Source organism: Mustelus asterias, chromosome 5, assembly GCF_964213995.1.
Source record: "Mustelus asterias chromosome 5, sMusAst1.hap1.1, whole genome shotgun sequence".
Lineage (NCBI taxonomy): Eukaryota > Metazoa > Chordata > Chondrichthyes > Carcharhiniformes > Triakidae > Mustelus > Mustelus asterias.
Window position 1 is genome coordinate 24,743,987 of NC_135805.1, and position 26,763 is coordinate 24,770,749.

At 46.7% G+C, this 26,763-nt stretch overlaps 1 protein-coding gene across 2 annotated transcripts in view; it reads left to right on the forward strand.

The window, feature by feature from the left end:
• Nucleotides 1–26,763, forward strand: part of anapc1 (anaphase promoting complex subunit 1) — a 248,134-nt gene that overhangs the window by 61,627 nt on the left and 159,744 nt on the right. For both annotated transcript variants that reach the window (XM_078212275.1, XM_078212276.1), the window contains exons 16-21: nt 5,420–5,480; nt 6,277–6,464; nt 8,977–9,051; nt 11,411–11,676; nt 17,824–17,915; nt 20,677–20,825. In XM_078212275.1, the coding sequence (XP_078068401.1) occupies nt 5,420–5,480; nt 6,277–6,464; nt 8,977–9,051; nt 11,411–11,676; nt 17,824–17,915; nt 20,677–20,825 (831 nt within the window). The remainder of the gene's footprint in view (nt 1–5,419; nt 5,481–6,276; nt 6,465–8,976; nt 9,052–11,410; nt 11,677–17,823; nt 17,916–20,676; nt 20,826–26,763) is intronic.

The following is a 26,763-nucleotide window of genomic DNA, read 5'->3' on the forward strand; positions in this document are numbered from 1 at the left end:
CCATGCCCCCTCGTGCTGGATTTCTCCATCAGAGGAAAAAGGCTATCACTATCCACCCTATCTAAACCTCTAATCATCTTATATGTTTCAATAAGATCCCCTCTTAGCCGCCGCCTTTCCAGCGAAAACAATCCCAAATCCCTCAGCCTCTCCTCATAGGATCTCCCCTCCATACCAGGCAACATCCTGGTAAACCTCCTCTGCACCCTCTCCAAAGCCTCCACATCCTTCCTGTAATGTGGGGACCAGAACTGCACACAGTACTCCAAGTGCGGCCGCACCAGAGTTGTGTACAGTTGCAACATAACGCTACGACTCCTAAATTCAATCCCCCTACCAATAAACGCCAAGACACCATATGCCTTCTTAACAACCTTATCTACTTGATTCCCAACTTTCAGGGATCTATGCACACATACACCTAGATCCCTCTGCTCCTCCACACTATTCAAAGTCCTCCCGTTAGCCCTATACTCAACACATCTGTTATTCCTACCAAAGTGAATTACCTCACACTTCTCCGCATTAAACTCCATCCGCCACCTCTCGGCCCAACTTTGCAACCTGTCTAAGTCTTCCTGCAAACTACGACACCCTTCCTCACTGTCTACCACACCACCGACTTTGGTGTCATCAGCAAATTTGCTAATCCACCCAACTATACCCTCATCCAGATCATTAATAAATATTACAAACAGCAGTGGCCCCAAAACAGATCCCTGAGGTACACCACTTGTAACCGCACTCCATGATGAATATTTACTATCAACCACCACCCTCTGTTTCCTATCCGCTAGCCAATTCCTGATCCAATTTCCTAGATCACCCCCAATCCCATACATCTGCATTTTCTGCAGAAGCCTACCATGGTGAACCTTATCAAACGCCTTACTAAAATCCATATATACCACGTCCACTGCCTTGCCCCCATCCACCTCCTTGGTCACTTTCTCAAAAAACTCAATAAGGTTAGTAAGGCACGACCTGGGTTCATAAACAGGACATATATAGACACAAACTCAATTACAAGATAATGGTTGGAATGCGAGTCTTAACAGGTAATCAAGTCTTTACAGGTGCAGACAAGTCAAGTGGAGAGAGGGCTAATCACAGGTTAAAGAGGTGTGAATTGTCTCAAGCCAGGACAGTTAATAGGATTTCACAAGCCCAGGCCAAATGGTGGGGGTTACAGATAGTGTGACATGAACCCAAGATCCCGGTTGAGGCCGTCCGCATGTGTGTGGAACTTGGCTATCAGTTTCTGCTCGCCGATTCTGCGTTGTTGTGTGTCGTGAAGGCTGCCTTGGAGAACGCTTACCCGAAGATCAGAGGCTGAATGCCCTTGACGGGAACACTCCTGCCTGGTGATTGTCGAGCAGCGTCCATTCATCCGTTGTCATAGTGTCTGCATGGTCTCGCCAATGTACCATGCCTCGGGACACCCTTTCCTGCAGTGTATTAGGTAGACAATGTTGGCCGAGTCGCAAGAGTATGTACCGTGTACCTGGTGGATGGTGTTCTCATGCGAGATGATGGCATCTGTGTCGATGATCCGGCACGTCTTGCAGAGGTTGCTGTGGCAGGGTTGTCTGGTGTCGTGGCCACTGTTCTCCTGAAGGCTGGGTAGTTTGCTGCGTACAATGGTCTGTTTGAGGTTGCGCGGTTGTTTGAAGGCAAGTAGTGAGGGTGTGGGGATGGCCTTGGCAAGATGTTCGTCTTCATCGATGACATGTTGAAAGCTCTGGAGAAGATGTCGTAGCTTCTCTGCTCCGGGGAAGTACTGGACGACGGAAGGTACTCTGTCCACTGTGTCCCATGTTTGTCTTCTGAGGAAGTCGGTGCGGTTTTTCGCTGTGGCGCATCGGAACTATTGATCGATGAGTCGAGCGCCATATCCTGTTCTTACGAGGGCCTCTTTCAGCATCTGTAGGTGTCTGTTGCGAGCCTCCTCATCCGAGCAGATCCTGTGTATACGGAGGGCTTGTCCGTAGGGAATGGCTTCTTTAACGTATTTCAGGTGGAAGCTGGAGAAGTGGAGCATTGTGAGGTTATCCGTGGGCTTGCGGTAGAGTGAAGTGCTGAGGTGACCGTCCTTGATGGAGATGTGTGTGTCCAAGAAAGCAACCGATTCCGGAGAATGATGGTGGGATGAAACTTGTTGATGTCATATAGTTGTTTCAGTGATTGTTCGCCCTCCAAAGGAGGAAAATATCATCAATGTATCTCGTGTGTAGCGTCGGTTGAAGGTCCTGTGCGGTGAAGAGGTCTTGTTCGAACCTGTGCATGAAGATGTTGGCATATTGAGGTGCGAATTTGGTCCCCATGGCTGTTTCATGTGTCTGGATGAAGAACTGGTTGTTGAAGGTGAAGACGTTGTGGTCCAGGATGAAGCGGATGAGTTGCAGAATTGCATCTGGAAACTGGCAGTTGTCGGCGTTGAGTACTGAGGCAGTTGCAGCAATGCCATCATCGTGGGGGATGCTGGTGTAGAGTGCCGAGACATCCATTGTGACGAGGAGCGTTCCTGGTTCAACTGCTCCATGTGTGCCGAGTTTCTGTAGGAAGTCCGTAGTGTCGCGACAGAAGCTGGGGGTTCTTTGTACAATGGGTTTCAGGATGCCCTCGACATAGCCGGAGAGGTTCTCGCACAGGGTCCCAATGCCCGATACAATGGGACGGCCGGGTGTGTTTGCCTTGTGTATCTTCGGGAGGCAGTAGAGATCTCCAACGCGGGGAGTATGTGGGATGAGAGCACGGAGGGTGCTCTGAAGGTCCGGATCAAAGGTCTTGATCAGTCTGTTGAGTTGACGGGTGTGTTCTTTGGTCGGATCTGAGGGTAACTGTCTGTAGTGTTCCTCGTTGTTCAGTTGTCGGTACGCTTCTCTGCAGTAATCCGTTCTGTTGAGTATGACAGTGGCATCTCCTTTGTCTGGTGGTTTGGTGACAATGCTGCAGTTGGTCTTGAGAGCACGGATGGCGTTGCGTTGTGCTTGGGTGACATTCAGAGCTGTCTTGTGAGTGTGGCTGATGAATCTGGCATTGACGTACCTCCTGACGGCTTGGGCATACATGTCGAGTCGAGGACAGCAGCCTTCCGGAGGAGTCCAATTTGACTCTTTCCTCTTTGGTTGCTGCACCGTGGATCCCTCTGCCAGCGGTTCCAGTTCATTGGCTGTCTCATTGGGTTCGTTGTTGGCTTCTTGGGGTTTGTGGAGCCTCATTCACCTGATGAATTCCTCTGTGTCTGCTGCGAGACTGATGGGGTCCATTTTGGTGGTGGGGCAGAAATTGAGCCCTCGGCTGAGAACTTCGACTTCATCTGGTTGAAGTGTGTAGTCCGACAAGTTGACAATGGACTTCCCTGCAGCGGTACTGTTTTCTATTGTGGTACCGGGGGAGGCTTGGTTTTAACTAGTGGTGATGCCGAGTTTCTCAAGTTTCCTGTTCTTTGTGTGCATGTAGATGGCGTAGTTCCGTTTTCTCGCCTGCTTGGCAGTGTTTCGCAGGTCTGCGTCCTGAGCACAAATCAAGAATATGTTGAGAATATCCCAGGGGTTACTGCCTGTTGGGTTCGAGTGGACATGATAAGATTGGTGGAGAATTCTAGAACCAGAGATCATAGATTCAAGATAAGTGGCAGTAGGTGTAGAGGGGACATGAGGAAGAATGTTTTTACGCAGAGGGTGGTGGGTGTCTGGAATCTGCTGTCCGAGTTGGTGGTGGGGGCAGAGACCTTAAACTCTTTCAAAAAGACAGTAAGAAGTCTCACAACACCAGGTTAAAGTCCAACAGGTTTATTTGGAATCACGAGCTTTTGGAGCGCTGCTCCTTCATCAGGTGAATGGACCTGGATCTGCACCTTAAGTGCTGTAAGCAATGGGCCGGGTGCAGGAAGGTGGGATTAAAAAGGGTACCCGGGTGTCTTTGGGCTGGCATGGACAAGATGGGCCAAATGGCCTCCTGTGTTGTAACTTTTTTATGGTTTCGATAATTCATTATACAACTGTTGTCCTTCAGGAATGGAACATGTGCTGACTGCTGGGGTAACAGTAACTGATACTTTGCACAAAGGCCACCGATTGAACTCAGACTGGTTTGAAGATTTACATTTATACAATGTGTTTCATGAGCTCAGGATGCCTCAAGCACGATGAGAGACTATTTTTGAAGTGTAGTCAGTGATGTAGTTCAGGAAACGCGGCAACCGATTTGCATGCTGCAAGGTCCCACAAGTTCAAATCAGGTGAATGACTGGATAAACTATGGCCCAGATCTTCCATTCCCATAATAGTCTCAGAGCTATTCCGGAAGAAGCACTGGCGACCCCCTCGGAATTCCCCTCGCACTGGGAATTACCCGTGAAGTTTCAACTCCCTTTGGCAATTACCGTGCGTTTGGAAGCCTCCGAAATGCTGATCTTAAAGTTGGAGATTGAATAGGTCTCCAGAAAAAATTAGAAGGATTAAACCAGTTCTAACTCCTGAGTATCTGTAGTACTGACACATCTGACTCCGCCCCCCTGACACATCTGACTCCGCCCCCCCCCCGACACATCTGACCCCCCCCCCCCCCCCCCGGACACATCTGACTCCCCCCCCCCCCCCCCCCCCCCCCGACACATCTGACCACCCCCCCCCCCCCCCCCCCCACCCCCCGGACACATCTGACTCCGCCCCCCCCCTCCACATTGGACAATCTGATTGCCCCATCCATTCCCTGACTGCCTGCCCGGCCCCCGCCTGGCCCATTCTGACCGCTCTGGCCACCCCGCCCATCTCCTGACAGTGCCGCCCATCCCCCACTATTCCATGGCTACCCTCTCCACCACCCCTTCTCCCCACCGGTTGATAGATAAATGGCCAGAACACTGGGGGAGCTCCAATACTTTCAATGGTGAGGTGGGGATTTTCTCGTGCAGTCAAGTGAAATAAAAGGAATCTGGGATTCAACATCTCCTCCGAAAGTGGGCACTTCTGGCAGTGCAGCATTCCGTCAGTACTACACCGTCAGCCTAGAATTCGCGCGCAGGCCCTTGGAGTGAAATAGAAGCCCAGAACCTTCTAACTCAGAGATGAGACAGAGTCAGCCACAGCTGATATTTTAGGCATAAAGACCAGCTTCAACTGATGTTTGACCTTTGTTTGTTTTCATAAAATCTGTCTTGTGTGTGTCCTCATCCAGTGTTGCCCCTTCCTCTTCCTATCTGTGGAATTCCCTGCCCAGTGAAGCAGTTGAGGCTACCTCATTGAATGTTTTTAAGGCAAGGATAGATACATTTTTTGAACAGTGGAACTGAGTCCACGAAAAGATCAGCCACGATTTTATTGAATGGCGGAGCAGGTTTGAGGGACCAGATGGCCTACTCCTGCTCCTAGTTCTTATGTTCTTATGTTGAGCATTTTGTCATCTTTCTCCTCAGGAAATGAGTAGTGGGAATTTAATTCGGATCACTACACCAGAAATAACAAACTCTCAATTAGGTAAGGGCAAACGAATCTTAATATTGTTCAGTAAGAACTTTAAGTTTCAAGTTTGTTTTTTAGTGTCACAAGTAGGCTTACATTAACACTGCAATGAAGTTACTGTGAAACCCCCTGTGTATTTAAGAACAATTAATTGCATGTGAAAGTCCCAAACCGGTAATAAGATTTATGAAGTAAATAACGTTATGCGTTTTGGTGCTAAATACTTAATTGAGTGTGGTGGACGATTTATACAGTCATCGAGGTTTATAGCATGGAAACAGGTCCTTTGGCTCAACTTGCCTATGCCGCCCAGTTTTTACCGTTAAGTAGTCCCAATTGCCGTGTTTGGCCCATATCCCTCTATACCCATCTTACCCATGTAACTGTCTAAATGCTTTTTAAAAGACAAAATTGTATCCGCCTCTACTACTGCCTCTGGCAGCTTGTTCCAGACACTCACCACACTCTGTGTGAAAAAATTGCCCCTCTGGACCCTTTTGTATCTCTCCCCTCTCACTTTAAACCTATGCCCTCTAGGTTTAGACTCCTCTACCTTTGGGAAAATATATTCACTATCTAGCTGATCTATGCCCCTCATTATTTTATAGACCTCTATAAAATCACCCCTAAGCCCCATAGGCTCCAGAGAAAAAAGTCCCAGTCTATCCAGCCTCTACTTATAACTCAAACCATCAAGTCCCCATGTAAATCTTTTCTGCACTCTTTCCAATTTTATGGTATCTTTACTGTAACAGGGTGACCAGAACTGACATTTGCCAACAAAAAACATTTTGTGTTTAACTTCCAATAGTAAAGAAATGCTTGCAAGCAATAAGATATATCCTCCCGAAAGAGGTTGCGGTACAAGTATTGATCAAGTGGTACAACGCTTACAATGCACCTGGAGGACCCAATTATCATTCAGAGTGGAACATGTTTGTTATCTGCCTCATGAACATGATGGGCTACAACACAGACAGGCTCATGTGGACACGCAATGTAAGTACGCTTTCGAAATTAAAACTCTTCATTTTTGGAGGTTGGAGACAGATAATGACAAGCACACCAGTGTGATGCAGGATATTAATACTGTTTTTTTTAAAAAAATCACCTTTACGAAATGAATAGGGAGGGAATGGAGGGATATTATCTGAGTACGGGCAAAATGTTTTCTTAGTTCAGTTAGGGCATCATGATCTGCACAGGAAGGCCGAAGGGCCTGTTCTGGTGCTGTATTTTTCTTTGCTCTTGGAAATCACAGAATCCTGCAGTGCAGAAGGAGGCCATTTGGCCCATCGAGTCTGCACCGACCGCAACCCCACCCAGGCCCTATCCCCATAACCCCATGTACTTACCCTACTGAGTCCCCCTGACACTAAGAGGTAATTTAGCATGGCCAATCCACCTAACCCGCACAACTTTGCGGCAGAGTCCCAATACCCAACATGCCCATTATCGATAACAAATTTGCCCCAAATCCAGGCTTGCAATTGAGGAGGCAAGAGTGACAGAACTGATTGGAATGTATGAAAAATAAGTTCAATCTAAAACACGACTTACAAAGTTCATTTAAAAACCCATTGAGAGGGGATCTCAAGATTCTCGATGATCTGTTCTGCCCTACTCACCGGGGAAATCGCCCGTTACGGAGATTGCACTGGAACCTCATTGTTTTGGCACTGATACTTTCAGTGCATGATTCTTGTTTCAAAAATGATGACCAAGCTTTTGTTCTCAAAATGTAAGCGGGGATGACACGTCTGTCAGGGTCCTGCTTTGGAATGATCGGGAATTGCAGAGACTGAAACACAGCTTACCTTCAGTTGTACCGATGAACATTGAAATCACGCTGTTTACTATACAGGGCTTCTACATAGGGTGTACAGCACAGGAACAGGCCATTCTGCAACACCAGTCAATGCCAGCATTTATGCTCCATCCGATACCGCTCCCTTTTTTCCTCATCTACGTTTCCCATCGTAACTGTCCATTTCATGACCATCTAAGGGCGGCACAGTGTTTAGGAATGCTGCCTCACAGTGCCACTCTGGCTCAATTCCAGCCTTGGGTGACTGTCTGAATGGAGTCTGCACATTCACCCCGAGTCTGTGTGGGTTTCCCCCGGGAGCTCCAGTTTCCTCTCACAGTCCAAAAAGTGCAGGTTAGGTGGATTGGCCATGCTAAATTGCCCCTTAGTGTCAGGACGATCAGCAGGGTAAATACATGGGGTTACGGGGATGCGGCCTGGATGGGATTGTTGTTGGTATGGGCTTGATGGGACAAGTGGCCTCCTTCTGCACTGTAGGGATTCTATGATGCCCTTCTTCCCCATATGCTTGTCTAGCTTCCCCTGAAAGTGGAGTAGTTTAAGCGAACACTATTGATGCATTTCAAGACCTCTAGTTATGCTGTTTCCTCATGTGGAAGCATTTTGTCTGCATCCACTCATCAAAGCCTTTTAATGCCTCCTTGGTGCTGCCATGCACTTAAAGATCATCTAGAGCGAACCGCCACTTAAACAGGTAAGCTAGTGGAGACAATTAGTTACTGAATAATATTTGACAAAATAATAGGAAAAGGAGAAATGGAAGACCCTACATTTTAACAGTACTTTTCCTGTCTCCTGTACGTTTCAGAGCGCTTTACCGCCAGTTAAGTACTTTTGAAATGTTGGCAGTGTGCAACCGAATTGTACACAGCTAATTAATGTGGCACTACCACATGGACAGAGTGGATAGTCAGGGTGGAAGAGTCAGTTACTAAGGGGCACAGGCTGAGGGGCAAGGTTTAAAGGAGATCTATCGGCAAGTTTTTTACACAGAGGGTGGTGGGTACCTGGAACTTGTTGCCAGGGGAGGTAGTGGAAGCAGATACGATAGTGACTTTTAAGAGGCACCTGGACAAATACATAAATAAATAGGATGGGAATAGAGGGATATGGTCCCTGGAAGAGTAGGGGTTTTTAGTTAAGTCGGGCAGCATGGTCGGTGCAGGCTTGGAGGGCCGAAGGGCCTGTTCCTGTGCTGTAATTTTCTTTGTTCTTTGTTCAGATCATCTGTCTTTTTTAAAGTGATGTTGGTTGTGGGGTAAATGTTGGCCAGGTCACCTTCCTTTAAACAATGGATTTTATTACCTTTAGAGGGCAACGGAGAGGAGAGGGGAGAGGGAAGGAGCTGAACGGTGTCTGGCAGCATTGAGCAGCGTAACAGTTCAGAAGAGGCCATTCAGAGCATCTTACCCAGGCCCTCTCCCCTACCCTAACCTTGTAACCCCACACATTTACCATGGCTAACCCATCTGACCTACACATCTTGGGACACTAAGGGGCAAAGTCCCATACAACTGTAGCAAGACTTTAATCTTATACTCCAATCCCCTTGCAATAAAGACCATCCCCATACCCCTCATAATTTTGGGGTGTAGTGACCATCAAGAATTGGTCAAGAGCAGTTGTGGTGCTGTCATTTCATTTTTTAAAAATGCAACTAATGGAATGTCTTAACTCACACAGCTTGATTTAGAAGGTTCACTGTCACCTGTGATTGCTGCAAAAAAAGCCAGGCCTTCGGAAATTGGCTCGGATGAGGTAAGGAAATTATTCCTTAAATGTTTCAGCAGGAAACAATGTAGACGATTGTTTTGCGAGGGAGAGCTATTCCCCTTGCATCTGACTATCCTGGTGGTTCTCCTACTGGACACGGTGTTCTAAGAACAGAAAGGGGCACTTAGAGAAATCACGGTGAGAAAGCCCATTTTAGCTAATTCACCCAGTGTAAGAGAAATTTTCTGAGGTGTCCCACTAGGGTGTCTTGTACTCGGTCGACCTCACACAAACAATACATAGACTACGAAAGACAGCATGTAGTTAAAGAGTGAAAAGGAGTTTTATTTGCTAATGTATGCATCGGCAGAGAGAATAGCCAGTGAGCTCCGTCTATCATCTCTGATATAACATTACAAACGTAGAATTGATATACTGTTCTGAACATTTCAATTCCCCGCCCAGCCTGTCATCCGAACTGGAGGGTCCAATTACAATATTACACATTATTACCTTAGCCAGTAACGTTCCACCTGTCAACAGGAATAGGAGATCATTAGCTCATTGCACCTGAAGGTTCCTCCCCCATTACCGAGGAAACCTAACCCACATATATCCGGTATATCCAAAGCCGCAGCTAACATCTGTGAATTTTAATTGGCGAAAGGAGTCATTCTCTTGCCCGACTCCAGCCTCTCTTAGCAGCTCGAGAGACTGCATCAGCCTCGCTGACCAGGAGAAAATGCACTCCCATACATTCCAGACCTCTGATTAAACTTGGTCCTGCGTATCCCAAGCTGATTTTAAAAAAACTGTCTATCTATACTCCATTATATTAAAAGAATTTGGTCTGTCTACCACTGTGTTTCCCATCATGCTGAGCATTCATATCACAGTTGGCCAAGGCATACAATACAATTCCCAGCCTTTGATCTGCTCTTGCAGCCACAGGAATTATCTGGCTGCTCCAGTTCAGTTTCTGGTCAACGGTAACCTCCAGAATGTTGATGTTGTGGGGGGTCGGGGGGTTGTCCTGTGATGGTAATGCCATTGAATGTCACGAGGAGACTGTTAGATTCTCTCTCGTTGGAAATGATCATTGCCTGGAATTCGTGTGGCATGAATGTCACTTACCAGCCAAGCCTGAAGATTGTCCAGGTCTTGCTGGGCATGAATTGCTTCAGTATCTGAGCCATTGTGCAGTCATCTACAAGCATCCTCACTTCTGACCTTATGATGGAGGGAAGGTCATTAATGAAGCAATGATGCTGTAATTCACACATTTTCTCCAGTTACTGACCATGCGGCTCCACAAGTTTAGGACTTTGGTTCACCTTCTCCTTTGGAAAACAGCAGCTTTGCATAAGAAAAATGTTCTTCTACATTTAACATCAGTGGTTCCAGTTTTCCTGGCCACATGCTTGCACTGAATGAAAGTGATAAGTTAAGCCTGTTGCACGTGACACATTGACACAACAGTGAAGTATGTTGGCTGGAGCATAACGTTTTCTACAGTATTATTCAATTCTAGCTGAAAATCCATCAATCACATTGTAGGAGCCACAAAATTGGCCACATGAAGATAAATTTGCTATTGTGAGAAAAATTACACGCTCGCGATTACGCAAAGCCATGGTGTTGCCCCTAACAGCCTCCCATCCATTGACTCAGAAAAGCAGCCAGCATAATCAAGAACCCCACACACCCCGGACATTCTCTCTCCCGCCTTCTTTCATCAGGAAAAAGAGAGTCTGAGATCACGTAAAGTTTTTTTAAAGTTTATTTATTAGTCATGAGTAAGGCTTACATTAACACTTCAGTGAAGTTACTGTGAAATTCCCCTGGCCAAATTCTACCCAGTAAGGAGTCTAACAACACCAGGTTAAAGTCCAACAGATTTATTTGGTAGCAATCGCCACTAGCTTTCGGAGCGCTGCTCCTTCGTCAGGTGAGTGGGAGATCTGTTCACAAACAGGGCATACAGAGACACAAACTCAATTTACAGAATAATGAATAATGATTGGAATGCGAGTCTTTACAGCTAATCAAGTCTTAAAGGTACAGACAAATTCTACCCGACAGAAGAACAGCTTCTTCCCTGCTGCCATTAGACTTTTGAATGGTCCTATCCCAGATTAAGCTGGTGTTTCTCTTCACCCTACTTGTAACTGTAACACTACATTCTGCACCCTCTCCTCTTCTCCCCTATGTACTCTATGAACGGTATGTTTTGTCTGTATAGCGCGCAAGAAACAATGCTTTTCACTGTATGCCAATGCATGTGACAATAATAAATCAAATCAATTCTTGAGCAAAAAGACTGTTTTATCATTCATACTTTTACGTAAGGAAGTTGCAGGGCCTTACAATGTTTGCTGGACTTCATTTTTTTTTTAATTTTTAGGACTGGGAATACCTGCTTTCGTGTGACTATCATCATAATTTTGAGTCTCACCTTTTGGCCAGTGCGCTGCATTTAGACCCTTTGGAGGTGTTGCATCCCAAGGAAGAGATATTTCCCAACCTCAGCCTGGACTCAACCACACTGCTTTTCAGTCACATTCCCGCCATTTTCTGTGTGCTGCACTTGATCTACGAGGAGCTGAAGCTGGATAATTTGATGAGGGAAGGTGCACGGTCACTTGTCATTCTTCTGTATCAGTTGGCAAGGTAACTATAAAAATTCCCCCTTCAAAGAAATCTGTGAGGACTGATTTAAGACCACGGTACTATCTTTTGATGTAAATTTCAGTGTGGAAGAAATTGTGCTTGAGCCAGTATGTTTCATGCTTGTTCTCATATCTGACACGTGTGTGTTGTGTGATTTGATTTATTATTGTCACATGCATTGGCATGTGTGTGTTGTGTTAAATTTATTGCTTCCGATCACCCCTGCCACCACCAGTGACAGAACTGTAACTGTGCCAAAACTTCATGGAATCCCTACAGTACACAAGGAGGCCATTCGACCCATTGAGTCTGTACCGACCACAATCCCAGCCAGGCCCTATTTTTGTAACTCTCATTTACTCTGTTAATCCCCCCGACACTAGGGAAAATTTAGCATGGCCAATCAACCTAATCCACACTGTGGGAGGAAACTGGAGCACCCGGAGGAAATCCACGCAGACACGGGGAGAACGTGCAGACTCCGCACAGACAGTGGCCCGAGGCTGGAATTGAATCTGGGTCGCTGGCGCTGTGAGGCAGCAGTGCTAACCACTGCACCACCATGCCGCCCCTTTGTCCTGGATTTAAAACCATAGAATCCCTACAGTGCAGAAGGAGGCCATTCGGCCCATCGACTCTCTGACAGAGCATCCCACCCAGGCCCTATCCCCATAATGAGATGAATGGCTAGTTATTTTTTAGGTTAAAGTTTATTTATTAGTGCCACAAGTAGGTTTACATTAATTTTGCAATGACGTTACTGTGAAAATGCCCTAGTTGCCACACTCCAGCACCTGTTCGGGTACACTGAGGGAGAATTTAGCACCCCCACTTATTTAAAAATAAGTCGGGGGAGAGGGGTGATTGAATAGTGTTAAAGGATCTTTAACATTGCCTGACCAGACAGATGTGATGGCCGCTTGGTTTAACATCTCATCTGAGTGACGGTTTCTCCAACTGTGCAGCAACCCCTTAGTCCTGGACTGGGAGTGTCGGAACAGCTTTTGAACTCAAGTCCTGAAGTTAACGCCAGAATTTTATAACCAAAACAGGGCGTGTCCTCTTGGCTGAACCCAGTTAACCCAACATATGATAGGGTTATTTCACCCCTCTTTCATCTGGTCAGTACTGGGATCTAAGCAATAATGATGAGATCATCCACTTAGGTGGCACAGTGGTTAGCACTGCTGCTTCACAGCGCTAGGGACCCGGGTTCGATTCCCAGCTTAGGTCACTGTCTGTCCGGAGTCTGCACATTCTCCCCGTGTCTGCGTGGGTTTCTTCCGGGTGCTCCGGTTTCCTCCCACAGTTGGAAAGACATGCTGGTTAGATGCATTGGACATGCTAAATTCTCCCTCAGTGTACCTGAACAGGCGCCAGAATGTGGCGACTAGGGGATTTTCACAGTGACTTCATTGCAGTGTTAATGTAAGCCGACTTGTGACACTAATAAATGAACTTAAACTCAAACTTGCATAAAGAGTACGCATAAAGAGAACTGTGTAATTGGGGTTTTATTCATTTAATTCATAAATGTAGTTAGAAAAATTGTATTACTGAACAATGTTTCATGTAATAAAAATGCCCTATCATAAGTTTAAACCAGTTATTTTCTTCATTTGGCTATAGATTTTAAACATCAGATAAAATTTCATAAACCAGGTATCGCTGAAAAACAGAAACAAGTCAAAGCTTTTTGTCTTGCACTCAACAGAGTATTCACCAGAACGCCAAATTTATACTTCATGAGAGGAAAGTGCTGATTGGTTGTCATAGAACATAGAACAGTACAGCACAGAACAGGCCCTTCGGCCCACGATGTTGTGCCGAGCTTTATCTGAAACCAAGATCAAGCTATCCCACTCCCTATCATCCTGGTGTGCTCCATGTGCCTATCCAATAACCGCTTAAATGTTTCTAAAGTGTCTGACTCCACTATCACTGCAGGCAGTCCATTCCACACCCCAACCACTCTCTGCGTAAAGAACCTACCTCTGATATCCGTCCTGTATCTCCCACCACGAACCCTATAGTTATGCCCCCTTGTAATAGCTCCATCCACCCGAGGAAATAGTCTTTGAACGTTCACTCTATCTATCCCCTTCATCATTTTATACACCTCTATTAAGTCTCCCCTCAGCCTCCTCCGCTCCAGAGAGAATAGCCCTAGCTCCCTCAACCTTTCCTCATATGACCTACCCTCCAAACCAGGCAGCATCCTGGTAAATCTCCTCTGCACTCCTTCCAGCGCTTCCACATCCTTCCTATAGTGAGGTGACCAGAACTGCACACAATATTCCAAATGTGGTCTCACCAAGGTCCTGTACAGTTGCAGCATAACCCCACGGCTCTTAAACTCCAACCCCCTGTTAATAAAAGCTAACACACTACAGGCCTTCTTCACAGCTCTATCCACTTGAGTGGCAACCTTCAGAGATCTGTGGATATGGACCCCAAGATCTCTCTGTTCATCCACAGTCTTCAGAACCCTACCTTTGACCCTGTAATCCACATTTAAATTTGTCCTACCAAAATGAATCACCTCACATTTATCAGGGTTAAACTCCATTTGCCATTTTTCAGCCCAGCTTTGCATCCTATCTATGTCTCTTTGCAGCCTACAACAGCCCTCCACCTCATCCACTACTCCACCAATCTTGGTGTCATCAGCAAATTTACTGATCCACCCTTCAGCCCCCTCCTCTAAGTCATTAATAAAAATCACAAAGAGCAGAGGACCAAGCACTGATCCCTGCGGCACACCGCTAGCAACCTGCCTCCAATCCGAAAATTTTCCATCGACCACCACCCTCTGTCTTCGGTCAGACAGCCAGTTGCCTATCCAATCGGCCAACTTTCCCTCTATCCCACACCTCCTCACTTTCATCATAAGCCGACCATGGGGGACCTTATCAAACGCCTTACTAAAATCCATGTATATGACATCAACTGCCCTACCTTCATCAACACACTTAGTTACCTCCTCAAAAAATTCTATCAAATTTGTGAGGCACGACTTGCCCTTCACGAATCCGTGCTGACTATCTCGGATTAATCCGCATCTTTCTAAATGGTCGTAAATCCCATCCCTAAGGACCCTTTCCATCAATTTACCAACCACCGAAGTAAGACTAACCGGTCCATAATTACCAGGGTCATTTCTATTCCCTTTCTTAAACAGAGGAACAACATTCGCCATTCTCCAGTCCTCTGGCACCATCCCCGTGGACAGCGAGGACCCAAAGATCAACGCCAAAGGCTCTGCAATCTCATCCCTTGCCTCCCAAAGAATCCTAGGATACATTTCATCAGGCCCAGGGGACTTATCGACCTTCAGTTTATTCAAAACTGCCAAGACATCCTCCCTCCGAACATCTATTTCCTCCAGCCTATTAGCCTGTAACACCTTCTCTTCCTCAAAAACATGGCCCCTCTCCTTGGTGAACACTGAAGAAAAGTATTCATTCATCACCTCGCCTATCTCTACTGACTCCATACACAAGTTCCCACTACTGTCCTTGACCGGCCCTAACCTCACCCTGGTCATTCTTTTATTCCTCACATAAGAGTAAAAAGCCTTGGGGTTTTCCTTGATCCGACCCGCCAAGGACTTCTCATGTCCCCTCCTCGCTCTCCTAAGCCCCTTTTTCAGCTAATTCCTTGCTAACTTGTAACCCTCAATCGAGCCATCTGAACCTTGTTTCCTCATCCCGACATAAGCTTCCCTCTTCCTTTTCACAAGACATTCCACCTCTTTTGTGAACCATGGTTCCCTCACTCGGCCATTTCCTCCCTGCCTGACAGGAACATACCTATCAAGGACATCCAGTATTTGTTCCTTGAAAAAATTCCACTTTTCATTAGTTCCTTTCTCTGACAGTTTCTGTTCCCAACTTATGCCCCCTAATTCTTGCCTAATCGCATCATAATTACCCCTCCCCCAATTGTAAACCTTGCCCTGCCGTACGGCCCTATCCCTCTCCATTGCAATAACAAAAGACACCGAATTGTGGTCACTATCTCCAAATTGCTCTCCCACAACCAAATCTAACGCTTGGCCCGGTTCATTTCCCAGTACCAAATCCAATGTGGCCTCACCTCTAGTCGGCCCATCCACATATTGTGTCAGGAAACCCTCCCGCACACACTGCACAAAAACTGCCCCATCCAAACTATTTGACCTACAAAGGTTCCAATCAATATTTGGAAAGTTAAAGTCCCCCATGACAACTACCCTGTGACCCCCACACATATCCATAATCTGCTTAGCAATTTCTTCCTCCACATCTCTATTACTATTTGGGGGCCTATAGTAAACTCCTAGCAACGTGACCGCTCCTTTCCTATTTCTAACTTCAGCCCATATTACCTCAGTGTGCAGATCCCCCACGAAGTGCCTTTCCGCAGCCGTTAAACTATCCTTGATTAACAATGCCACTCCTCCACCTCTTTTACCAGCTTCCCTACACTTAGTGAAACATCTATACCCCGGAACGTCCAACAACCATTCCTGTCCTTGTTCTACCCACGTCTCCGTAATGGCCACAACATCGTAGTCCCAAGTACCAATCCACGCCCCAAGTTCATCTACCTTGTTCCGGATGCTCCTTGCATTGAAGTAGACACACTTCAACCCACCTTCCTGTCTACCAGTACCCACCCTTGACCCTGATACCTTCCCCAATACCTCACCACCCTCACTGACTTCTGGACTACAACTCCCTTTCCCACTCCCCTGACAAATTAGTTTAAACCCCCCTGAAGAGCCGTAACAAATTTCCCTCCGAGGATATTGGTGCCCCTCTGGTTCAGGTGCACCCCGTCCTGTTTGTACAGGTCCCACCTTCCCCAGAACGTGTTCCAATTATCCACGTATCTGAAACCCTCCCTCCTACACCATCCCTGCAACCACATATTTAACTGCACTCTCTCCCTGTTCCTCAACTCGCTATCACGTGGTACCGGCAACGTACCAGAGATGACCACATGTTTCGTCTTGGCTCTCAGCTTCCAGCCCAGCTCCAGAAATTCCTGCTTTAAATCCCCGTCCCTTCTCTTACCTATGTCATTGGTACCAAAGTCAAGTGGACTTTGATTGGTAGAGGCTTTGTCATGGAGATTGCACCAGGCAGGATGGCTCTGGTTAGAGCATTGCCCTGGGGAATTCAAAACATTCTGGTTAGAATTTAAACAAAGCTTGGCAGTTAACTGTCAGTCATCAGTTAACTGGTGCAATGCCTCTACTAATCACTTCACTTGCCAACCAATCCGCACTGTTTTCTCAAATAGTATAAATTAATAGTGGTTTGGTTGTACAGAACTTGAATATTGCTGAGAAAAGACATTTGGTTGAAGCTTTTCATCTTGCACTCATCAGGACAATCACAAGAATACCGATGTCAGGGGAAACAACAACCTTATACTATATGAGAAGAGAGTGCTGACTGTTTGGCAAATGAACTCTGGTAGAGATATTGCCATGGAGAATACACTAGTTGATGGTGACTGATAGTTAACTTCCAAACACTGTTTGAGAATTTAAACCAGGTAGCTTGACTCTGAGTCAAGGCATTGGCCTGAGGAATGAGCCAGTGAATGGCTATCGCTAATTTTGTTTAGTTGAAACAAGCACAATGTGTGTCCATGTTCTTGCTGTCTGCAAAAAACAGGGCCCTGTGTATTAATATATGTAGCTTCCAGTCTATGCAAATATGGCGAGCTAAAAGGACATCACTTTATGTGTCTCGGGCATAGGTTGATGCTGCCATTCTTAATGATGGGTCTAAATTTGTATCCATTGGACTTGCCACTCAGCAGGACCGGACAGCCTTGCTCGAAAATTAGCTAAAAACAAATGTTTGTTGAAGTTGTGTAAGAGTGATGAGCCGCCGCATGATATATATGACAGGGTTCGTCCTTGTTGCTCACTGCAGTACCGCAGTATAAATGGTTCCCTTTACAATTGGTATTCTTGTGAATATCCTGCTGAGTGCAAGATGAAAAACTTCGACATGTCCCTTTTTTTTCAGCGATACTCAAGATCCATACTACCAAATGACTATTTATAAACCAAGCTCTTTATTTGATAGGCAGTCTGATGTAACTCATTGAAAGTTCTTCCATAATTTGGGTTGTTTCATCTGACAGAGATTTGAAGCTGGACATGTACATGGATTCTTATTGGAGGGACTACCCTTGCTTGGTGAAGGCCTTGAAACAAACTTGTAAAATTGATCAAGGTAAGACTGCTTCTCATACTGGCTAAAATGGGGAATTTCGTTTGTACAGTTAAAATTGTCTTTGTCCTGGTGCTAGATTCGTGGGTATGACTATGAAAGATTCTTCAGGCTTCGACCACAGAGAATGAGGAAAGAGTAACGGGTCATATCTCATTGAGACTTACAGAATACTGAAAGGCCTGGATAGAGTGGATGTGGGGAAGATGCTTCCATTAGTAGGAGAGACCAGGATCCGAGGGCACAGCCTCAGAGTAAAGGGACGACCCTTTGGAACCGAGATGAGGAGGAATTTCTTCAATGCCAGAGGGTGGTGAATCTGTGGAATTCATTGCCACGGAAGGTTGTGGAGGCCAGGTCATTGAGTATATTTAAGACAGAGATAGATAGGTTCTTGATTATCATAGAAATCATAGAAACCCTACAGTGCAGAAGGAGGCCATTCGGCCCATCGAGTCTGCACCGACCACAATCCCACCCAGGCCCTACCCCCACATATTTTACCCGCTAATCCCTCTAACCGACACATCCCAAGACTCTAAGGGGCAATTTTTTAACCTGGCCAGTCAACCTAACCCGCACATCTTTGGACTGTGGGAGGAAACCGGAGCACCCGGAGGAAACCCACGCAGACACGAGGAGAATGTGCAAACTCCACACAGACAGTGACCCGAGCCGGGAATCGAACCCGGGACCCTGGAGCTGTGAAGCAGCAGTGCTAACCACTGTGCTACCGTGCCGCCGATTAGTAAGGGGATCAAAGGTTACGGGGAAAAGGCAAGAGAATGGAGTTGAGAAATTTCCCAGCCATGATTGAATGGCGGTACAGACTTGGTGGGCCAAATGACCAAATTCTGCTCCTATTTCTTATGGTCATGTGATGTACTTGACGATGTAAATTCAGGGATTTAAAGTGTAAGAAACAGCAAACGGGCTTGCTCTGCGGTTAGCCACGTGAACTTGATGGGCCAAAGGGCCTCCTCCTGGTCCATATGACTCAATGATCCTTATAAAAGCAGGACCGCAGGTTGGTCAGAAAGGGATGGGACCGCAAGGGAAATTGAACTGTAAAGCAAGAACAATGTGCAAATAATGTAAATGGGAAGGAAGGGGAAAGATATAAGACCATAAAATATAGGAGCAGAATCAGGCCATTCAGCCCATCGAGTCTGCTCCGCCATTCAATCATGGCTGATATGATTTCATCCCCATTTTCCTGCCTTCTCCCCGTGACCCTTGATCTCTTTATTGATCAAGAACCTATTTATCTCTGTCTTAAAGACACTCAATGATGTACTCCTTTGAGCCTGATGAAGGGATCCTGAAGCGCACAGAGGAAATATAGTCCTCTAATCAAAACATCCTGATTCATGACCCATTTCAGGGACTTGAGTACATAATCTAGGCTAACATTTCGTTATATATTTAGATGGTTGCAAGATTGCTTTAAAAGCTGGTCACATGATTTTATAGTGATGTCATTTGGGTGTTGCACAGGTTGCTGTTTTATTTTCAGTTTGTACTCTGTGCAGAGAATACCTCCTCAAATATATTCATTGTCAGTCTGAATCTACATGTGCACATCACACCTTTTCTGTTTGTTTAAAACCGACTGCCCCTAACATAGTCAGGACATTACATGCTTGAATTCAGTATTCAAGGAGTGCTGTACTATTGGAAGTGCTATTTTTCAGTTAAATCAGAAAATAGCTCATGGCATGACCAGACTGATTCCTGGGGTTGTTCCGTGAGGAGAGATTGAGGAGACTGGTCCGATCGTCCGTAACGTTTAGAAGAATGAGAAGTGATGTAATTAAAAAGCATACAATTCTTACAGCGCTTGACAGGGTAGATGGAGGAAGGATGCCCCCCTGGCTGGTGGGTTCTAGAACCAGGGGACATGGTCTCAGAATAAGAGGTAGGCCATTTAGGATTAAGATGAGAAGGAATTTCTTCAGTCAGAGGGCAATGAATCTTCAGAATTTTCCACACCAGAGAGCTGTGGAGGCTCCGTCGTTGAGTGTGTCCAAGGAAGACGTCAATAGATTTCTAGATATTAAAGGTAGCAAGCGATTCCGGGGTGGTGCAAAAAGATATCTGAGATAGTAGATCCGCCATGACCGAGTTGAGTGGTCAGCACTGCTGCCTTACAGCGTCAGGGACCCGGATTCAATGCCCGGCTTGGGTCACTGTCTGTGTGGAGTTTGCACGTTCTCCCTGCATCTGCGTGGGTTTCCTCCGGGTGCTCCAGTTTCCTCCCACAGTCCGAAAGACGTGCTGGTTAGATGCATTGGCCATGCTAAATCTCCCTCAGTGTACCCGAACAGGCGCCAGAGTGTGGCGATTAGGGGATTTTTGCAGCAACTGAGCATGTCTATTGATATTGTGGAAACCTGTGTCTATTTGATGATGATACTTGATTGCAAGTTTAGATTAGCTTAGCTCACCTAGCCTTGGGTGAGATCGTGTAACGGCCCTGACTCGAATCTTCCTAGGCACTAGGATTTGGCATCGCGTGGGGCAATCCAGTTGCCCACAAGTGGGGGAGCTCCAGCTAAAGGAACCGAGAGTAAGAGTAATTATTCACTAAGCAGGTACTCAATGCGAATATTAAGAAAAAGTTTATTTTTGACAATGAATTTAAGTATGCTGAATTCTGCAATTGTCGCCAGCAGCTGAGTTTAAAAGGAAACTAATTAGCAATCTGAACTGTCGGACATTTATGAAGCGATTAAGATATTAAAACCTCGCTACATCAACACAGCACAAACGAGGCTCATGCACCAACCGCCTTTCCTGACTGCTGAACCGCCAAGCATCTACCAATGGCTGAGTTCCTGCCTGAATGGTGATATGATGGCCCCTTTCCCTTACCTGCCTGGCATCTGTGAAAGAACCAAATTAATAGTGCAGGTGAGTCACCTTTCTATCCTTCTGCTCTATATTTCTCGAAAGGGGAATGTTGAGAGGTTTTTGCAATGGCGTTCTTGCAGATTGTATATTGCCCTTAAACTGTCAATTCCTTCAGCAAGTCTGTATTCTATTAATTTTTTAGATATACTAACAAATTGACTAAAATGTTCAATGCATTGTTGAAATCTTCCTTGCTGTAATGTTTTCCTGACTAATAAGGAGTCGTGAAATTAGGGATGGTACAGCAGTTTCAGTACAAAAATCCATTGATTGTCAACCATGTTTTCTAAGGTTCTGTGGGGCAAGGTACAGGGTGAGGTTCAGTGTGACTGGGATACAGGGTGAGGTTCTGTGTGACTGGGATACAGGGTGAGGTTCAGTGTGACTGGGATACAGGGTGAGGTTCAGTGTGACTGGGGTACAGGGTGAGGTTCAGTGTGACTGGGGTACAGGGTGAGGTTCAATGTGACTGTGATACAGGGTGAGGATCAGTGTGACTGGGGTACAGGGTGAGGTTCAGTGTGACTGGGGTACAGGGTGAGGTTCTGTGTGACTGGGATACAGGGTGAGGTTCTGTGTGACTGGGATACAGGGTGAGGTTCAGTGTGACTGGGGTACAGGGTGAGGTTCTGTGTGACTGGGATACAGGGTGAGGTTCAGTGTGACTGGGCTACAGGGTGAGGTTCAGTGTGACTGGGGTACAGGGTGAGGTTCAGTGTGACTGGGGTACAGGGTGAGGTTCAGTGTGACTGGGGTACAGGGTGAGGTTCAGTGTGACTGGGTACAGGGTGAGGTTCAGTGTGACTGGGATACAGGGTGAGGTTCAGTGTGACTGGGATACAGGGTGAGGTTCAGTGTGACTGGGGTACAGGGTGAGGTTCAGTGTGACTGGGATACAGGGTGAGGTTCAGTGTGACTGGGGTACAGGGTGAGGTTCAGTGTGACTGGGATACAGGGTGAGGTTCAGTGTGACTGGGGTACAGGGTGAGGTTCAGTGTGACTGGGATACAGGGTGAGGTTCAGTGTGACTGGGGTACAGGGTGAGGTTCAGTGTGACTGGGGTACAGGGTGAGGTTCTGTGTGACTGGGATACAGGGTAAGATCAGTGTGACTGGGGTACAGGGTGAGGTTCTGTGTGACTGGGGTACAGGGTGAGGTTCAGTGTGACTGGGATACAGGGTGAGGTTCAGTGTGACTGGGATACAGGGTGAGGTTCTGTGTGACTGGGATACAGGGTAAGATCAGTGTGACTGGGGTACAGGGTGAGGTTCTGTGTGACTGGGGTACAGGGTGAGGTTCAGTGTGACTGGGATACAGGGTGAGGTTCTGTGTGACTGGGATACAGGGTAAGATCAGTGTGACTGGGATACAGGGTAAGATCAGTGTGACTGGGGTACAGGGTGAGGTTCAGTGTGACTGGGATACAGGGTAAGATCAGTGTGACTGGGGTACAGGGTGAGGTTCTGTGTGACTGGGATACAGGGTGAGGTTCAGTGTGACTGGGATACAGGGTGAGGTTCTGTGTGACTGGGATACAGGGTAAGATCAGTGTGACTGGGATACAGGGTAAGATCAGTGTGACTGGGGTACAGGGTGAGGTTCTGTGTGACTGGGATACAGGGTAAGATCAGTGTGACTGGGGTACAGGGTGAGGTTCAGTGTGACTGGGGTACAGGGTGAGGTTCAGTGTGACTGGGGTACAGGGTGAGGTTCTGTGTGACTGGGATACAGGGTGAGGTTCAGTGTGACTGGGATACAGGGTGAGGTTCTGTGTGACTGGGATACAGGGTGAGGTTCAGTGTGACTGGGGTACAGGGTGAGGTTCAGTGTGACTGGGATACAGGGTGAGGTTCTGTGTGACTGGGATACAGGGTAAGATCAGTGTGACTGGGATACAGGGTAAGATCAGTGTGACTGGGCTACAGGGTGAGGTTCTGTGTGACTGGGGTACAGGGTGAGGTTCAGTGTGACTGGGATACAGGGTGAGGTTCAGTGTGACTGGGCTACAGGGTGAGGTTCTGTGTGACTGGGATACAGGGTGAGGTTCAGTGTGACTGGGGTACAGGGTGAGGTTCTGTGTGACTGGGATACAGGGTAAGATCAGTGTGACTGGGATACAGGGTGAGGTTCAGTGTGACTGGGATACAGGGTAAGATCAGTGTGACTGGGATACCGGGTGAGGTTCAGTGTGACTGGGATACAGGGTAAGATCAGTGTGACTGGGGTACAGGGTGAGGTTCAGTGTGACTGGGGTACAGGGTGAGGTTCAGTGTGACTGGGGTACAGGGTGAGGTTCAGTGTGACTGGGGTACAGGGTGAGGTTCTGTGTGACTGGGATACAGGGTGAGGTTCAGTGTGACAGGGGTACAGGGTGAGGTTCAGTGTGACTGGGGTACAGGGTGAGGTTCAGTGTGACTGGGGTACAGGGTGAGGTTCTGTGTGACTGGGATACAGGGTGAGGTTCAGTGTGACAGGGGTACAGGGTGAGGTTCAGTGTGACTGGGGTACAGGGTGAGGTTCAGTGTGACTGAGGTACAGGGTGAGGTTCTGTGTGACTGGGGTACAGGGTGAGGTTCAGTGTGACTGGGATACAGGGTGAGGTTCAGTGTGACTGGGATACAGGGTGAGGTTCAGTGTGACTGGGATACAGGGTGAGGTTCAGTGTGACTGAGGTACAGGGTGAGGTTCTGTGTGACTGGGGTACAGGGTGAGGTTCAGTGTGACTGGGGTACAGGGTGAGGTTCAGTGTGACTGAGGTACAGGGTGAGGTTCAGTGTGACTGGGGTACAGGGTGAGGTTCAGTGTGACTGGGGTACAGGGTGAGGTTCAGTGTGACTGGGGTACAGGTTGCTATTTTGTGTGAAAACTCCAATCTTGACGTTTTTGGAAGGAGAGAAACTTTAATAGCAAAGACACATTTCATATCGGCCTGGTCCCTGGAGATGTGACTAAAATTAATAATTTGATTAGTTTTGACGGGGGTAGATGCTGGCAGAATAATGTGGCAGTGCTTGCCCATAGTTTGTTGATATCTGTAGATAATTTCACGCACCTTACAGGCTAAAATGTGTGTCCCAGTATGGTGTCACTATCAGCTGTGTAAAGCATAGTCCTGTGCCCCGATTTGAAGGAAATAACGTCAGTCCATCTTTCATAATATTTGGTTTAAAGCATCAGAAACTATGAAGGTGTGGGTCAAGGTAAAGCTTGTAAACAGCCTTCTTAAACTTACTTCAGGGAGTCAGAGTGGTTTTAACTTATTTAAAAACTGACTTCCGTCTGAAAGCAGTCAAAAATAGATTTGAAGCGAACCGAATACATTGCCTCAATGCTTTTTAAAAGATAAAATTGTACCCGCCTCTACTACTACCTCTGGCAGCTTGTTCCAGACACTCACCACCCTCTGTGTGAAAAAAATTGCCTCTCCTTATAACTCAAACCATCAAGTCCCGGGAGCATCCGAGTAAACAGATGGCCGATTCCTGCTCCGAGTTATGCTGTTATGTTCACATAATGCATGCTCACACTCCTGAGCAGCCCTGCAGCTCACCCTCTGACCCCCCTTTGGAAACCATAGATTCCTTTTGAAAATATTTTGTCTGATTAAGACCAATGGAAAATGAAACTTCTCCATTGCCTTTTAATGTCGACTGTGGTTGTCTGATTTTACCTGTAACTGAATGGAAACCGAAAATAATGAAAAACTGCAGCACGTCTGTCAGCACCGACAAAGAGAAGAAGCAGAGTCTGCACATTCTCCCCGTGTCTGCGTGGGTTTCCTCCGGGTGCTCCGGTTTCCTCCCACAGTCCAAAGATGTGCAGGTTCGGTGGATTGGCCATGTTAAATTGTCCCTTAATGAGAACAAACCGAGGTAGGAGTAACTTGGCTTATTCTCACTGCAACGAAGGAGGTTGAGGGACGACCTGATAGAAGTCTACAAGATTACGAGGGGCAAGGACAGAGTGGATAGTCAGAAGCTTTTTCCCAGGGTGGAAGAGTCAATTACTAGGGGGCACAGGTTTAAGGTGTGAGGGGCAAGGTTTAAAGGAGATGTACAAGGCAGGTTTTTTACACAGAGGGTGGTGGGTGCCTGGAACTTGCTGCCAGGGGAGGTAGTGGAAGCAGATACGATAGAGACTTTTAAGGGATGTCTTGACAAATACATGAATAGGATGGGAATAGAGGGATATGGTCCCCAGAAGGGTAGGGGGCTTTAGTTCAGTCGGGCAGCATGGTCGGTGCAGGCTTGAGGGGCCGAAGGGCCAATTCCTGTGCTGTAATTTTCTTTGTTCTTTGTCCCAAGGTGTGTAGGTTAGGTGGATTAACCAGGGTAAAAATGTAGGGTTATGGAGAGAGGACCTTGATAAGATACTCTGTCAGAGAGTTGGTGCAGACTTGATGGGCTGAAGGGCCCCTTCTGCACTGTATGATTAACGTTACATGTTGGTGATGTTTCAGAACAATTCTGAAAGATACACTGCCTGAAATTACTGAACTGTCTTTTCACAGATGCTGTCCTACTTGTCGCATGTTTCCTGTGTTGTCTGCCTTCATAAAACACCTGAAAACGCTGATTTTCTCTTTTGGGCTTTCTGTTTCTCAAGGGTCTCACTTTTGATTCACGTTTCAATTTTCAAGAATAAGGGGAGATCTTATAGAAACATATAAGGTTATAAAGGGAATAGATAAGATAGAAGCAGGGAAGTTGTTTCCACTGGCGGGTGAAATTAGAACTAGGGGGCATGGCCTCAAAATAAGGGGGAGCAGATTTAGGACTGAGTTGAGGAGGAACTTCTTCACACAAAGGGTTGTGAATCTGTGGAATTCCCTGCCCAGTGAAGCAGTTGAGGCTACCTCATTGAATGTTTTTAAGGCAAGGATAGATAAATTTTTGAACAGTAAAGGAATTAAGAGTTATGGTGAGCGGGCGGGTAAGTGGAGCTCAGTCCACAAAAAGATCAGCCATGATCTTATTGAATGGCGGAGCAGGCTCGAGGGGCCAGATGGCCTACTCCTGCTTCTAGTTGTTATGTTAATTTTTCTGCATTGGTGATGCCCCTCTGATGTACATTTTGTACCCTTGGCAAAGCCCCTGAAAGCATGAGTGGTAGTTGGTATATCAACATTTCCCAGCGGACCATAAGCAACCAAAGAGTCATATAATCCTACAGTGCAGAAGGAGGCCATTCGGCCCATCAAGTCTGCACCGACCACAATCCCACCCTGGCCCTATCCCTATAACCCCATGCTAGTCCCCCTGACTCTGGGGGCAATTTAGCATGGCCAATCCACCTATCCCGCACATCTTCGGACTGTAAGGAAACCGGAGTACCCGGAGGAAACCCACGCGGAGAATGTGCAGACTCCACACAGCCAGTGACCCAAGCCGGAAATCGAACCCGGGTCCCTGGCACTGTGAGGCAACAGTGCTAACCACTGTGCCACCCCGCTGCTCCAGATTGCACTCCTCCTGAACAAACAGTTTGGGTTCATCCCAATGTTATCCACCAAAACCCCCTAATAATCACAGAAAACAGTTTCTAACCTGAAGGTTGGATCTGTGAATAAAGGTATCAAGTTAAATGTATTGGCCTTCAGTGCATTCAATGGGTTCAGTAAAATAATCTTTTGTAAGTGCATTATGTTTTGCTTTAGACTGTCAGCAGCCAAGGCCTTGAATGCTCTTTCTCATCCTCTCCCCTGTGGTACATCTCCATCCTAACCCCCTGTCAAGGCCTTGGAGATGATGCAGGGAAGATTTGCCAGGGATCAGACACTGCGGTTATGTTGGCTGCAAAGTTCAATTGTGAAGCGCCTGTTTTTCTCACTACTGCACTAACAGGAAGCCCTCGCCCACAGTGCTAATTTGAGGGATTACCTCCTTTCAGGTTAGTTGCCGATTGGTTTCCCCGTGAGTTGGTAGCAGTGTTTGGTCAT